This window comes from Bombus huntii, chromosome 18, assembly GCF_024542735.1.
Source record: "Bombus huntii isolate Logan2020A chromosome 18, iyBomHunt1.1, whole genome shotgun sequence".
Lineage (NCBI taxonomy): Eukaryota > Metazoa > Arthropoda > Insecta > Hymenoptera > Apidae > Bombus > Bombus huntii.
The window spans coordinates 2,547,316-2,564,488 of NC_066255.1; the positions used below are offsets into that span (position 1 = coordinate 2,547,316).

The 17,173-nt window shown below is 38.6% G+C and overlaps 1 protein-coding gene across 1 annotated transcript in view; it reads right to left on the minus strand.

Moving 5' to 3' along the window:
• Positions 1–3,430: 3,430 nt before the first annotated feature.
• LOC126875347 (homeotic protein proboscipedia) overlaps positions 3,431–17,173 on the minus strand; it is a 67,874-nt gene continuing 54,131 nt past the window's right edge. Inside the window, exons 2-3 of the mRNA XM_050638246.1 lie at positions 7,661–7,803; positions 3,431–7,568 (exon numbers count right to left, since the gene is read on the minus strand). Coding sequence (XP_050494203.1) covers positions 5,688–7,568; positions 7,661–7,803 — 2,024 coding nt within the window. The 3' untranslated portion in view covers positions 3,431–5,687. The remainder of the gene's footprint in view (positions 7,569–7,660; positions 7,804–17,173) is intronic.

Genomic DNA, 17,173 nt, shown 5'->3' on the forward strand with positions numbered 1-17,173 from the left:
CCAAGGGTGATCGTTGATCGGGGGTTGCGTTTCGCTGGGGTGTTCTGCACAGATGCAACGATAGCAACAGTTCGGTCGGCTCGTTCGGACAGGAGGCCACATATGAGCTCGCTGGCATCGTATGGGCTTGACTCACACGCATCACGCGCAGTCATCCATCATTGTCAGTCTCTTCACTGACACAGCCGTTCGTCCGGTCTACGAACGCGCATACGGGACTCTCTCGATTCGAGAGATCCTCTCCTTCCCTCTCGCATCGTCAACCGGCTTCCTCCAGCTCTGATTTCCCGCGAAACTGAACCTCGCTCGAGTGGAGAAGCGTACGCACAACTATCAGCCCGATTTGCTTCAAACGGGATCTCGAAGCTCAGCTTGCTTTAACTGCATCGTTGTTTTCGTTGAATTCCAAGAGGAATTACGAGAGGATCATGTTTGTGTATATTTTTCGAGAGAACAGTTGAATAGGTGAATTATAAAACACGTAAATAATATGTAAATAATATGCGTATGGTTGTAGATATTGTTGATAAATGGTAGATTGATGTGCAGATTGTTGTATAGTCGTATCGTGCATATCGTGTTTCTACGGTAGAAACAATTGGAAGATCGCTTTCCATGTCAATTTGATTTTTATGTTTATTCATTGTGTTTGTTCATCGTCTTTAACGATTGCCTTAGAGATAACTTTTATAGCAGTATCTTGTGAATAGCATGTCAATCTATCAAGTCCATAAGGATCGTCCTCTATACGCCTCCTTCACTTGTGTTTACAATAAGACTGTTCATCCCAGCGAGTAATTATTTTGAGCACTGTACATGTTGTAGAACTACATATTTGTAAATCTTATGTGTATATGTGTATTTACGTGTCTGTTAATAAATGTTTGTAAGTATATGTTTTAGGCTTGTCAAAACTCACAAACAATTGTTCATAGACACTTTTCCATAAATATTGTAATGTAAACTGTTCAGTCGGTTAACAGTCGGATATGGAAGAAAGTATTGAGACGATTGTAAGTGTGTATCGATGAATATCTTTGAAATCGCCTATCAAATAAATATACAACTATTCTAATATGAATTCTAAGTGTAAATTTAGTGTTCCTATACCATTATTTCGGCTATTAAGATCCAAAACTCTCAACAAATATAAAACAAAAATTGTTGCTTATCTATTATCACCTTATGAAAGGAACGAAACTTTCCGGATAACCTAATACTATTGAAACAATGAATATGACATAATACAAGTAAAAATATCGTAAAATGCAAGACACAGAATGAAATTTATACCAATCTTCGTTTCAACGTTCTCTAAAAGTTGATATTACAAACAGAAGACATTGTACCGCTATTGAGATATGTATAATTGTATGTGCTAGACTAGGTTAGCTGCGTAGTAGTAAACTCGTATGTGAATATCAGTGTACGGAAGTATATGTATGCGTCTCGAAAACAAATGAATGTAAACTCGTCAGTCGGTGAATAGTCGGATATGGAAGAAAGTATTGAGACGATTGTAAGTGTGTATCGATGAATATCTTTGAAATCGCTTATCAAATAAATACATAATTATTGTAATATGAATTCTAAGTGTAAATTTAGTGTTTCTATACCATTATTTCGGCTATTAAGATCCAAAGCTCTCAACAAATATAAAACAAAAATTGTTGCTCATCTATTATCACCTTATGAAAGGAACAAAACTTTCCGGATAACCTAATACTATTGAAACAATGAATATAACATAGCACAAGTAAAAATATCGTACAATGCAAGACACAGAATGAAATTTATACCAATCTTCGTTTCAACGTTCTCTAAAAATTGATATTACGAACAGAAGACATTCTATCACGAATGCAAGGAGACAGAAACTTTACAATACAGCAAATGAAAATTATATTAATTTTTATTTCAATATTCTCGACAAGCTTCAATTTCAAACACAAGACATATCGAATGAGTGATTATTTACTAAGCCTTAGGGATCATACCTCATTCAATAAAATAATATTATTGAGATACGTGTAATTTTATGTGCTAGACTAGGTTAGATGCGTAGTAGTGATACTTGTATGTAAATATCAGTGTGTGGAAGTTGTGTGTGCGCGGCGTTTACGAAACAAATGAATGTAAACAGTACAGTCGGTTAACAGTCGGATATGGAAGAAAGTATTGAGACGATTGTAAGTGTGTATCGATGAATATCTTTGAAATCGCCTATCAAATAAATATACAACTATTCTAATATGAATTCTAAGTGTAAATTTAGTGTTCCTATACCATTATTTCGGCTATTAAGATCCAAAACTCTCAACAAATATAAAACAAAAATTGTTGCTCATCTATTATTACCTTATGAAAGGAACGAAACTTTCCGGACAACCTATACTATCGAAGCAATGAATATGACATAACACAAGTGAAAATATCGTAAAATGCAAGACACAGAATGAAATGTATACCAATCTTCGTTTCAACGTTCTCTAAAAGTTGACATTACAAACAGAAAACATTGTATGACAAATGTAAGGAAACAGAAAACTTACAACACAGAAAATGAAAATTATATTAATTTTTATTTCAATATTCTCGACAAGCTTCAATTTCAAACACAAGACATTATATCGAATGAATGATTACTTTTGACCATACCCCCTTCAATTATCACTGATACGATGATCACAAGATTGCGCATAGGATGCCTGGAGGAACGTCTGAATTTCGAGGATCCCTTAGCTGTGCTGGCGGAAGGAGGAGCAGGCCGAAATGTATGTATTCGGATCGGCGTTTCCTGCGAGCTCCGTGTCAGCGAAGGGAGCGACGATGATGGATGACTCGAAATATCAGAGCAATCGAACTGAAATATTATTTTTAGCGCGGTTCTCTGGAGCGGCGTGCACGATCCATATTTTACCAAGGCGATGCGCCGCATTTATCACCCTATTAAAATTGATTCGCGCGCGCAAATTGCGCGCTGTCTTCGTATATCGTGTTCTTTGGCCAATCGTCTGTAGTTTCCTGACGCGAGACTCGTCTGTTTCCTCGATACGAAAACGTCGGACCAGTGTATACTCTTCGAACATGTGTATTAAAAGTAAATTCCTGTAACGTAGGCTAAAACGAAGGTACAAGTAATTATTTTCTCATAAGAGGAATCGAGCGTGGAATTTTTCTCTTGATCATAACCTATTCGTAACTGCTGCGTTGAGTAGTAAGCGAAATGTATTTACTTTCGAAGCAGTCGCTCTTGTAAGTAATTAATCACTGACATAATATTCTATAGATGGTAATAAAGCATTCGCTTTATTTATATTATCGACAGGATTAAACAAAGACAACGTGGAAGAAGGAGGGGAGGAATAAAGGAAACAAAAACGAATCCTGTTTAATTTTATAATGATATTTTTTATTATCATCCATTTCCATGTCCACTTATCATCTGTTTTAGTGCTTAATCCGTCGAAAGGGGTTAAACGAAATCGCGAGCGCTCGGAATAGGATGAAACAATTCTCTCTGTTTTATAAGTTTGTATGAACGAATGTACACAATGATCGCCTCCCATTTACAGTTATCTCTTTTTTTTGTCGCTTTTCCGTTTTTTTTTTCTCCATTTCACGTTCAGAAGATGGAATCTTCGGATCGCGTGGTTATTCATACATTCAGAATCGAATAAACAATGTGTATTTCTCATGTATCTATGTATATGCGTGTACGTGTCCGTGTGTACATGTGTCCGTGTGTACGATTATCGTAAGCGCGCTATATACAAAGAAGTCCTCGTGTAAACGATCGTGGCTCCTTAAATGCCATTTGTTATTTACTTTTTCGTTTTTTTTTTCTTTTTATACAAACCAGATACGACGACTGGCGCACTATTAAATATATTCCACTGTCGAGTCGAGGTGAGAATCAAGGTTTCACGCGTCGCTAGCTACGTGATCTAATCTCGTAACCGTTTTATGCTATTGTTTCTCCGATAACGACGCGAGCCCCTTTATTTGGTTCGCTTACATCTGTAGAGTCTAGTAGAAATTACGACGAAATAGATGGATGATCCTGGCGAACAAACGATCAAGTTCTCATCGTAGCGTTCACATCTCGCATAGTCTAAGACCAGAAGCAACGAAAAATCTGTCTTTCCTTGTACAATTGAAAATAAACGTCGAGAGAGTATAATTGCGTGCAATGTGTACGAACTGAAACTTCGTCGACGTTCGACGGTTCGTTCAAACTCTTTCGTGACGTTTAATGTGAAAAAAAAAAAAATTCTTGAAAGATGTGTGAACGAACTTCCCATAAAGTTCCGTCATTTTTTTCACGAAACGTTCTCAACCTGCTTGAAAAACTACGAGTACACCTTTCATCATCCTCTAAAGCGTTTACGCTTCCGCGATTACTGTCTTCTGTCCTTAGCTTGTGTTACGACCCACACTATCGATCTTCTCTTTCTTATTTCATTTTCTGCAAATCTTCTGGTTAACTAGCTTCCTATATGTACACGCGTTATTTCACTAAGAATTATTGCTCGTGAATTGCTAATTCACTTTGCCAAATATTGTATAGCATTTGAAATATTTTTCGTGTTTTCCTTTTAACCGTTAGGCGAACAGGTTAGGTCGATTTAGAAGGAAATGGCGTCATCGATACGGTTGCTGCTTCGTTTACGCAACAATATGGCGTCGCGTGAAGCACACGCGAACTCGAACGATTGGAGACCGGTGCGATCATCATGCAATTATCTATTACACGATAGAAATCGTGTTTGTTTTAAGTTAGAAAGATTGCACTTGCACCTGGTCATTTTTTCTATTTTTCTAAATTTCTAATTTATTTACACACACACACACACTCTGTCACATGAACGTGAAATCGCACTGTTTGAAAATCACTCGTCGGTCTTCTCCACGCGTTTTCAACTTCTTCCAATCGATGGTCGGTACAGGTGAAGCAATCATTGATACGGACGGAAATGATTAAAGTGCCCGGTACGAAGATCATTGAAAGCGCTCCATTTCCTCTCTATTGAAATTCATTATCGAATTATCCAGTCAAATGCTCTCTCCACGTTTCTATTTGCATCTGTTTAAATCGAGTCCTGTGTTAGAAACTCTGGATCCTTCGTATCTACCAAATATTATTTACATTTTCAAATAATCATGGGTTCATTTATATCTAGAAAGTCCATCACACGTAAACTTCGATTCGAGTCGAAGAAACAAAAGCCCATCTCGCGGCTGCAACAAATTGTTTCCGATCCTGAACCCTATTTACACGATCATAGCCTATCGACTCTATTTAGAGAAATATTTATAACGAATTAGTCGCTCGGTTTATTCGAGAAAATCTCAGCTTTTAATCAATACCATTCTTAAAATTTCTTTCAACAAAACAAAAAGGAAGAAACAATCTTCATTGCTACTTCTTCGACTATGACAACTTCTAACTCGCAGAAATTCACATCCACCACCCACACGACATTCACATATTCCGCGGCTGCTTTCGTTTCACGTCACTCTAATCCATCTAAATTGAAATCCGAATCTTCCTCAGCAACCACTGCCTACTAATCCAACACTTGCAACGGTCACAACGATCACAAGGAGCGCCATCAGTACAACGCGTTCAGGAGACACTGTTCGTCGCTCCAGTCCAGCTGACAAGGGTTCTCGGTCTCGTGAACTCAGCTGAGTTGATAGTATTCCGGCGCAAAATCGTTGGCCAGGTTCGTCAGGAAGTTGAAGTCTGACGAACTGTTGCTATTGTCCGCGGATTGTGGCGGGGCAGATGTGTGCACTGGTTCCGCGTAGAAGTTGCCGTAATTGTAAGAATCGGCGTTGCCCTCCGCTTGGCTGGCGCTTCCTGGCGGAGTGATGACAGCGGCAGTGGCTGCGGCGATCGCGGTTGCCGTAGTGGTCATCCCTGGCGCTGGAAACGGATCTGGCGAAGACACGTAACTGTTGGGAATGTTGGACGCTTCGCCGCCCTGATGGACGTGCAGTTGACTGGTTTGCTCGTAGTAAGCGTTTGGGTGGCACTTGGTGCCTGCTCGATAGTCTGCGGAACTTGGATGCATGGGAGGCTGATGCGTGACGTAACCTTCTGCCGTGTGTTGCTGTTGATGTTGTTGCTGCTGTTGGATGTCGTTGTAATAATGTTGCGCAGTTTGAACAGACACAGCAGCGTGGCCGTGAGAGGCAAGGTTTTCATTAGTTGCGTGATAATTCCCGCTGTTAGGATAGCCGTAATTACCCGGTGTCATGTAGTTTTCTGTTGCCTGGTCGTGTTGAGCAGAATAACCTTGGCTGGTGTTGTAGGCATTGCTACCTTGCATGGTTCGATGATAAGGCGCATGATAGGGTGGGCCTGCTTGTGTATAGCCGTTGTACTCCCCTGCAGCGTTGGCGTATTGGTTTTGTTGTTGATGAAACTGCATGCTAGAATTGTACATTGTCCTGGAGGCGGCGCCCGTAGTCGCACGGACGTGATGACCCACTCGGGATCCCAGGACTTGGTTTTGCCTGGCGTATAGGGGATGGACGTCACCTGGGTAGGAGATTCGAGGTTGTTGATAGGTATCCCTGGAGCAATAATTGTTCTGCGACTGAGTTTGTTGCGCGGCTGCTGGAACAGCTTGTCTACTAGGTACTCCGTTTCTGTATTCGATGGCAGATGTCGATTGGTACACGCTTTGTTGCGGGAAATGCGTTTGTTGATTGTTGCTGATATTCCTGCCGCCGTGAGGAGACATCGTGCCCGCGTTCGTCGACCCATGCATCATGGGAGTAGCCACGGAGCTGGTAGACGAAGGAGAACTTCTTGGTCTCTGCATGTATGCTGCGTGTGTAGCTTGAATCCCCAGAGGACTTCCCTGCTGCAACTGAACGGAGACTGGCGTCCCAGGTGTTGAAGATGGTGTGAGACTTCTGGTAGAATTTTGACCAGGCAGTACAGGCGTACTGACAGTCGAATCGGGCATTGCCAATAAGACACCATTGCTGTTTACCGAGCAGAGTTCCTTGGTATTCGCCGATGGAGACTTCTTGCTGACGGAAATTTGCTGCTTGCCCGGATTCGGACTCTTGTGGCCGCTCTCCACTTTTACTCTGACATCGCTGGACAATTTCTTGGTAGCCACGCTCGGGGATGTCACTTCACTACCGTCTTGTGATCTCGAGTCATCGTCTGCTATCATCTTTTCAAATGAACTGGACACGCTGTTCGTGCTACCAACGCTGCTGGCTCCATTGCTGTTCGCGTTGAAAGCTGGATTACTGTTGTTATTATTCGTTGCTGTGGGCGTGTTATTATTGTTACTGCTGTTTCGCCGACCCGACGAGCTCAGTTCGGTCACGTCACCAGATAGTGTGCTGCCCACGTCGCTCACGCCAGATATATCACAGTTGTGGCAACTCTTCTTCTCGTCGCTGTCTATCGCCAGCATTTTTTCGCCCTTCGACTTCTCTATTCCGTCGGATGTCGAGCCATCCTTCTCGTCACCGTCTTCTTTACTTAGTGTTTGACGTTTGTGTTTCATTCTTCTGTTTTGAAACCAAACTTTCACCTGCAATCAGTGGAACGAACGGTTTGCTTACGCTAGAAGCCAGTTGATACAGAAAGGCTGTACATCGAGGATTTCTTTTTAATCATTCTTACCTGCCTTTCCGTCAGGTCCAAGGATGCGGCAATCTCGATTCTTCGCGGTCTACACAGGTACTTGTTAAAATGGAATTCTTTTTCTAGCTCGAGCAGCTGTGTGTTCGTGTACGCCGTCCGTAATCTTCTTGGCAGGCCATTTTCTGCAACGTAACAAAATTGTCTCTTTTATTTCTTTTATTCTTCCACAATATTTTTGTGATCGAGAACATTAAATGGGAGAGTACTTAACAGAGCGTAAATATACCGCCGAGTATAAAGCGTGTTATCGAATTGTAAATCTTAGATCGCTTGACAGGTGTACGTCGCGTCGGATAAGTTACGGACATTCGGATTCGCTAATTAATCACCTAATCGCTATGTTATTGGGAATTGCTTAGAAATTGTAATTGCGTTTCATGCTCATCGCGCGTTAACAAATCTACGCGGACCTTTCAGGGAAAATACGATTCTTTCATTGTCATCGTTGATAGGGTTGAGCTTTACATTTCTCGACAATCTGTCATTATCTAATCATTCCTTTTGTCTATGATCAACAGATTTCAATTACTTAACATCACTTACTTTTAGAAGATTGATATGTATCTTCAAATCTATCAGATTATATTCTTCTTCCCTAACTGTTTGTAGTCGCGTGAATATTTTCTTCAATCTCTTTCTCTTCTTTTATAATCGACTGACATAAAAATGAGAAACTCAACAAAAATGGACTTGGTATTATTGAGATATGTATAATTGTATGTGCTAGACTAGGTTAGCTGCGTAGTAGTAATACTCGTATGTGAATATCAGTCTGTGGAAGTATATGTGTGCATCTCCAAAACAAATGAATATAAATTGTTCAGTCGGTTAGCAGCCGGATATGGAAGGAAGTACTGAGATGATTGTAAGTGTGTATCGATGAATATCTTTGAAATCGCTTATCAAATTAATACATAACTATTCTAATATGAATTCTAAGTGTAGATTTAGTGTTCCTATACCATTATTTCGGCTATTAAGATCCAAAACTCTCAACAAATATAAAACAAAAATTGTTGCTCATCTATTATCACCTCCTGAAAGGAACGAAACTTTCCGGATAACCTAATACTATCGAAACAGTGAATATAACATAATACAAGTGAAAATATCGTAAAATGCAAGACACAGAATGAAATTTATACCAATCTTTGTTTCAACATTCTCTAGAAGTTGATATTACAAACAGAAGACATTGTACCGCTATTGAGATATGTATAACTGTATGTGCTAGACTAGGTTAGCTGCGTAGTAGTAATACTCGTATGTGAATATCAGTCTGTGGAAGTATATATGTGCATCTCCAAAACAAATGAATGTAAACTCTTCAGTCGGTTAGCAGTCGGATATGGAAGAAAGTACTGAGATGATTGTAAGTGTGTATCGATGAATATCTTTGAAATCGCTTATCAAATAAATAAATAACTATTCTAATATGAATTCTAAGTGTAAATTTAGTGTTCCTATACCATTATTTCGGCTATTAAGATCCAAAACTCTCAACAAATATAAAACAAAAATTGTTGCTCATCTATTATCACCTTATGAAAGGAACGAAACTTTCCGGATAACCTAATACTATCGAAACAGTGAATATAACATAATACAAGTGAAAATGTCGTAAAATGCAAGACATAGAATGAAATGTATACCAATCTTCGTTTCAACATTCTCTAAAAGTTGATTTTACAAACAGAAGACATTGTACCACTACTGAGATATGTATAATTGTTGTGCTAGACTAGGTTAGCTGCGTAGTAGTAATACTCGTATGTGAATATCAGTCTGTGGAAGTATATATGTGCATCTCCAAAACAAATGAATGTAAACTCTTCAGTCGGTTAGCAGTCGGATATGGAAGAAAATACTGAGATGATTGTAAGTGTGTATCGATGAATATCTTTGAAATCGCTTATCAAATAAATATATAACTATTCTAATATGAATTCTAAGTGTAAATTTAGCGTTCCTATACCATTATTTCGACTATTAAGGTCCAAAACTCTCAACAAATATAAAACAAAAATTGTTGTTCATCTATCACCTTATGAAAGGAACGAAACTTTCCGGATAACCTAATACTATCGAAACAGTGAATATAACATAATACAAGTGAAAATGTCGTAAAATGCAAGACACAGAATGAAATTTATACCAATCTTCGTTTCAACGTCCTCTAAAAGTTGATTTTACAAACAGAAGACATTGTACCACTACTGAGATATGTATAATTGTTGTGCTAGACTAGGTTAGCTGCGTAGTAGTAATACTCGTATGTGAATATCAGTGTGTGGAAGTATATGTATGCGTCTCGAAAACAAAGAAATATAAACTCTTCAGTCGGTTAGCAGTCGGATATGGAAGAAAATACTGAGATGATTGTAAGTGTGTATCGATGAATATCTTTGAAATCGCTTATCAAATAAATAAATAACTATTCTAATATGAATTCTAAGTGTAAATTGAGTGTTCCTATACCATTATTTCGGCTATTAAGATCCAAAACTTTCAACAAATATAAAACAAAAATTGTTGCTCATCTATTATCACCTTATGAAAGGAACGAAACTTTCCGGATAACCTAATACTATCGAAACAGTGAATATAACATAATACAAGTGAAAATGTCGTAAAATGCAAGACACAGAATGAAATTTATACCAATCTTCGTTTCAACGTCCTCTAAAAGTTGATTTTACAAACAGAGGACATTGTACCACTACTGAGATATGTATAATTGTTGTGCTAGACTAGGTTAGCTGCGTAGTAGTAATACTCGTATGTGAATATCAGCGTGTGGAAGTATATATGTGCATCTCCAAAACAAATGAATGTAAACTCTTCAGTCGGTTAGCAGCCGGATATGGAAGGAAGTACTGAGATGATTGTAAGTGTGTATCGATGAATATCTTTGAAATCGCTTATCAAATTAATATATAACTATTCTAATATGAATTCTAAGTGTAAATTGAGTGTTTCTATACCATTATTTCGGCTATTAAGATCCAAAATTCTCAACAGTTATATTCCTCCTATGTATTCTTCATGTAACTATATTTACAAGATAAGAAATAAAATATTTCAACACATTCCGAGATGATGAAAGAATGTCAGGTACGATATCTAAAGAAGAAAAGAATTAAAGTAAAGCAAAAAAACACTGTCCTTGTCCCTGTGCTATCTCACACTACTTCTTTCCATCTCCGCGTAGTAGAGTCAAAGGATGAAGCTGCAAACGAGCTTCGTAAACATCGTCACCCCTGAACACCCATTGAACGTTAACATAGCATCGAGTAAAAGCGAACATTCGCTTTTTGCTCGATTACGACACACTCAAACGGCAGCTTAATTAATGATTATTTAGGCGTGTGAGCGAGGTGGCGACGTCGGAAACCGATGGCGCGAACAATGCCCCATGTAGTTGAAGATGCCCCATGTAGACGTCGCCACTGTTTCGCTCGACGTTCCATCGAGTTTCATCGTTCCTTGGCAACTTTCGGCTAAGTTCTCAGCCGGCGGTATTCCGTGTCGATGCGAAACATCTCTGGTAATTATTATCTGGTAAGAAACTTGTCGTGAGATAACGAGGGAAGCTTCGCGACGAAGGAAGAGGAAGTCACGTACGGTTGGCGATCATCTGAAAAGGGTTTCAAAGTAAGAAGCAACGTTTATTACGGCTCTGTGTTGCTCTTCCTGGTTAAGGGCGTATAGTAATTTACGTGCTGCAACGATGTAAACAATCATTAATAGTCCGCTATCGTAATTACAGGATTTTACCAGGCGGCTGACACGCGGGTAATATTTCAATCAAAGTCTATATGCTTGCACATTCGCGCGTTCATACAGCCAACCTGGGGAACCTCGCAAAGGAGGGAATATTTAAATGGCCGACGCACGGCTTAATGCAAAATTCAGCTGGGAAAGCGTGTGGCCGATAAAGCAACGGCAATTAACTGAACGCGTTCGCTGAAATCGATTTTTCCACCTCCATCAACGTGATCCACATGATCCACGTTGTAACAGCAACAGGACGATTTTTCTCGCTGTTTTTTTTTTCTCTTCCTGCTTGTGCGCCTCTTTTTCCGTCCTTTTCGTCTGGAATTCCTTTTTCTATGACGATGACGAAATAGCACTCGCGTAACAGTCGCCGGTACGCTTTGTATGAAAATCGAGCTGGCTAGAAGTGGCTCGCCTTGGACACGACGTTTAGAGCGTTTACGATTGTTCACTGTCGCCACAGTAATTGAATCGTTCCTTTCTCAGAACGCTATTTTTCCCCTTCCTTTTTTCGTCATATCGTGTCCCAGAAGCGACAGGATCTTTGATTGCTACGCCGGATAATTCAAAGGATACGAGATTTTGCGGTATCTCTGACACGATATTGTACACGATAGGTATCTAACGTTCGAGCATTTTACATTCTTCTTCTAAGAATTCCATTCTGAAATGATTATACCTGTCGAAAGGATTCGCGCTAACAAATGGCGCAAGCCAAGATTCTGAGAGTTCGAATTTCCTCAGCTACTTCGAAGTATCATTCCCTTGGTTTCATGATCGATTAAATTATTATACAATTTCATTCTCTGCTACAACCGGAGGAAACGCGACCGTACAGTCTTTTATGAAAACTAATTTCTTCCGATTCTCGTCCTTCCAAACGTCGTATCGGTCATCCTTCGATAGCATTGCTCTTCACCGAGCAACCAAAACCATCATCCTCCTACGATACAAACGAACAGTTCGATCACAGAACGAATTCTCCACCCAGTCGACGCTTCTGTACAAGACATAACCGATCACCTGACATCGTCCTAACATCTGGCTGCCACAATCCCGGTATTTCGCAATTATTACACGAGTTTGTTTTCTCAAAAACGACGCACGTATAATAAAAACAGAATAAAAAAGCAGTAGAAGGAAAAAGGGACGAAGAACTAGCGTTCTAGGACGTGACGCTGTAGCAGGGTGCACGGGGGTGGGGGTGTGTTCCGTTTCGCAGGGCTGAGATGCTAAACTACCCCATGGCGTGCAAGTGGATCGGCGGGCGAAGGGTGGTTCCGCGCCGCGATGAGTCGTCAGGGGTCGAAGGAGAGACCGAGAAAGGGACGAGGCAGATAAAAAAGAAGAGCTTGCGGAGGGTGAAGGATGGACGCGGCGAAGGGGTGGGGGCAGCTAAGTCTGCACGTGGAGTTTTCATAGAGTAACCGAGAGTAGGGGTGGGAGCGTCGCGTGAGTGACACGGCCCTTATCGATATTTCCATCTTGGGATTTGCCGTGGCGAACCGTCGATACTTCTATCTGATCGCTTTCAAGACACTGTTTGTGTTTGCCTTGTATGCACACCTTTTGTGTACGTTTCCAACAGATGGTAATTTTCTAGTTTATTGTATTAGGTTGTCCGGAAAGTTTCTTTCGTTTTACGAGGAAACAATGGACGCACAATGTTTTTTCTTTTATATTATTTTGTCGAATTTTCGTAAGATAACCTAACCGGATAACCTAAAAATTTGTACATGACTTTATCTCATATCATATCTTTGTATATGATTTCTGAACAGTCTATCTATAATGTACAATTTGCTAATTCGTTAATAATATTAGTTAGCAAACTATCGCTTGTGCGCGTCTGGACAATTTATAAAACATTTTATAAAATTGTACAATAGAAGTGCACAAATTAATTGCGAATTTTTATGAACGTAACTGAAGAAATGGAAACTAAATTAATGTTTGTTTCACAGTTTAGATATTGCACCAGGCAATTGTTACTTCGTGAAGGCACTAATTATACGATATTAGTACTTAACCTCTTAGATTTTAGGTTGTCCGGAAAGTTTCTTTCGTTTTACCAGGAAACAATGGACGCACAATGTTTTTTCTTTTATATTATTTTCTCGAATTTTCGTAAGATAACCTAACCGGATAACCTAAAAATTTGTACATGACTTTATCTCATATCATATCTTTGTATATGATTTCTGAACAGTCTATCTATAATGTACAATTTGTTAATTCGTTAATAATATTAGTTAGCAAATTATCGCTTGTGCGCGTCTGGACAATTTATAAAACATTTTATAAAATTGTACAATAGAAGTGCACAAATTAATTGCGAATTTTTATGAACGTAACTGAAGAAATGGAAACTAAATTAATGTTTGTTTCACAGTTTAGATATTACACCAGGCAATTGTTACTTCGTGAAGGCACTAATTATACGATATTAGTACTTAACCTCTTAGATTTTGGGTTGTCCGGAAAGTTTCTTTCGTTTTACCAGGAAACAATGGACGCACAATGTTTTTTCTTTTATATTATTTTGTCGAATTTTCGTAAGATAACCTAACCGGATAACCTAAAAATTTGTACATGACTTTATCTCATATCATATCTTTGTATATGATTTCTGAACAGTCTATCTATAATGTACAATTTGTTAATTCGTTAATAATATTAGTTAGCAAATTATCGCTTGTGCGCGTCTGGACAATTTATAAAACATTTTATAAAATTGTACAATAGAAGTGCACAAATTAATTGCGAATTTTTATGAACGTAACTGAAGAAATGGAAACTAAATTAATGTTTGTTTCACAGTTTAGATATTGCACCAGGCAATTGTTACTTCGTGAAGGCACTAATTATACGATATTAGTACTTAACCTCTTAGATTTTGGGTTGTCCGGAAAGTTTCTTTCGTTTTACCAGGAAACAATGGACGCACAATGTTTTTTCTTTTATATTATTTTGTCGAATTTCGTACGATTCGTTTCGTTATGTCGAGATAAACACCGTGACATTTCATAAACTTGGTTTCACGTTTGTACGAAGGTGCACTGTCGTAAACAACACGTTCGCGGAAGAAAGACACTTTCCGGATAACCTAAAAATTTGTGTATCTTTGTATATGGCGTGATTTCTGAACAGTAATATATTACTAGAATTTTAGGAAGCTAAAAAAGTTATATAAAAATTAAAACTGAGATAATATACAAATTTATTTCTAAATTCACAAATTTTTCCACGTGTTTACGTAATTCAGAAATTTACTAAATCTGTACGATCCGATCCCTAAAAATTTTTTACACATATTTACGTAATTCGCAAATTGCGAAGGAAAGATACTTTCCGGACAACCTAATACCAGATTCTGAAGAAACTAACGTTCCAACGAACAATCAAACGTACAGATTTCTACGAGGGTAGCTGTGTCATTCTTCAAACGTTCCATTCGTCAGAACACGCATCAATTGTAATACGGTGCATGCCATGGTCTAACGATATCCAAGTTGTTATACGAGTAGGTATTTCTCAGTGATATATTACTATCCTGAAGGATGAATTTGTGGGGATGAAGTATAGTGTGTAATGGTTATAAAGGGTATCCATTACCTTCCTCAATTGTGGTTTTAAGGGGTGAATTCAATGTAAGTAGGATTACCTTGTCAGTGTCTCTTTTCCAGCGTATCCATTGTCATCAGCATTTTTTGCTTGCTTTCTATCTTACACTAGGCAGCTTGCATTAATAAGAAATTTCTCGTCGCCTGTATAAACTGGCCGAAATAATTACACCATCGCGTATTACATTCGTTATTTCTACATTTTCTTAATATCATAATAATCTTGGTAGCTACAATGTTGGTAGTTTGTAAGGCTTTCTCGTTTCTGCTGTCTTGGTTGATGCAATAAAATCCTTCATAATACTGTCTCATTTTTCAAATCTGTAATTACCCATTCTAATTATTACTTTTAGCAATATATATATTATCAAATCTGCTAGAAACCATAAATCCTAACTTATGAACGAAAGTACACGTTCGGCTGTTACATGAAAATTCTAATATAGCTAATCACGTGGCAAAATACACAGGCCAGTAAATTAGCAACGAATCGGAGATCCCATCGAGCAACGTGATCCTTCCTCTTCTTTCACAGCGTGTCGCGGATTCGTTAATTACGCTGCTTAAAAGTCAAGGTCGAGCTGCCTATTAACGCGTCACCAGCCGACATTTACGTTCAGCGCCGGAGACGTATCCTTGTTCCATCGGGCCGGTGCAATAACGGAACGCTGCAGCCGACCATAAATCATCCGGGCTCCTATGAAATTAGCAGCACTGTTTTCGTGCGAATTCACTGGCGCAGCCTACGCGCCGCGCGGCCAGAATTTATAGAACTGCGATAAAACGAGCTTTAGGTGAAGTCTGACTTAACGCGGCACGCTTCACTGATTTCTCTGTGCTCTCCATTTCGCTCTTCTCTCTTTTTTCTTCTTTCTATCTTTACCTCCTTCTTCCTTTTCTCGCTTTTCGATGTTCCACAGTCGTGAATCGATCGCGTTTTCTCGTCCCATTAAGTATCACGCGGCATCGTTATCGCGACTCGCATCGGAACGCGGTTCGATATTGCTCGAACGACGATAACGCGCCAGAGATTCCGGGAAACGATCCGTAATAGCGTGGAAATTTTTGTATTCATTGCTAAGTATTAAAGGCGTGGATCGTGGTCACGAAGTAGAATTTGTTTAAAAAACGTGTTTACCTTTTATCGACTCAATGTCATTTATCAACCGGCCGATTCGTAACTAAAGCTTCTGCGATTTCAGAATTAACAACAGTCGATAAAGAACGATTAACTCGAGGTGGGCTAATTTTAGTTTCTGCGACATACGACTGTGATAGAATTTTTTCTTCGCAGATACGATACGAAGGAAAATAAAGAATTATTTTTTGGTTAAATAAGCTTGAATTTTGTTTTTGATATTTTTCATAGTACTTCGATTTTGCTTTCTAAATACAATGTACAAATTAAGTCTTTGATTATTGTTGACAGATTTCTGGAAGGTTATGGACAGTGCTGAGTAAAGAAATATAACCGATTTCTGGAAGGTTATGGACAGTGCTGAGTAAAGAAATATAATACAAAGGAAAATAAAGAAATATTTTTCGGTCAAATAGGCTTAAATTTTGTTTCTGATATTTCTCAGAGTAGTTGATTTCACTTTCTAAATACAATGTACGAATTAAGTCTTTGATTATTGTTGGCAGGTTTCTGGAAGGTTATGGACAGTGCTGAGTAAAGAAATATAACCGATTTCTGAAAGGTTATGGCCAGTGCTAAGTAAAGAAATATAACCGATTTCTGAAAGGTTATGGCCAGTGCTAAGTAAAGAAATATAATACAAAGGAAAATAAAGAAATATTTTTCGGTCAAATGAGCTTGAATTTTGTTTTTGATATTTTTCATAGTACTTCGATTTTGCTTTCTAAATACAATGTACAAATTAAGTCTTTGATTATTGTTGACAGATTTCTGGAAGGTTATGGACAGTGCTGAGTAAAGAAATATAACCGATTTCTGAAAGGTTATGGCCAGTGCTAAGTAAAGAAATATAATACAAAGGAAAATAAAGAAATATTTTTCGGTCAAATAGGCTTGAATTTTGTTTCTGATATTTCTCAGAGTAGTTGATTTTACTTTCTAAATACAATGTAC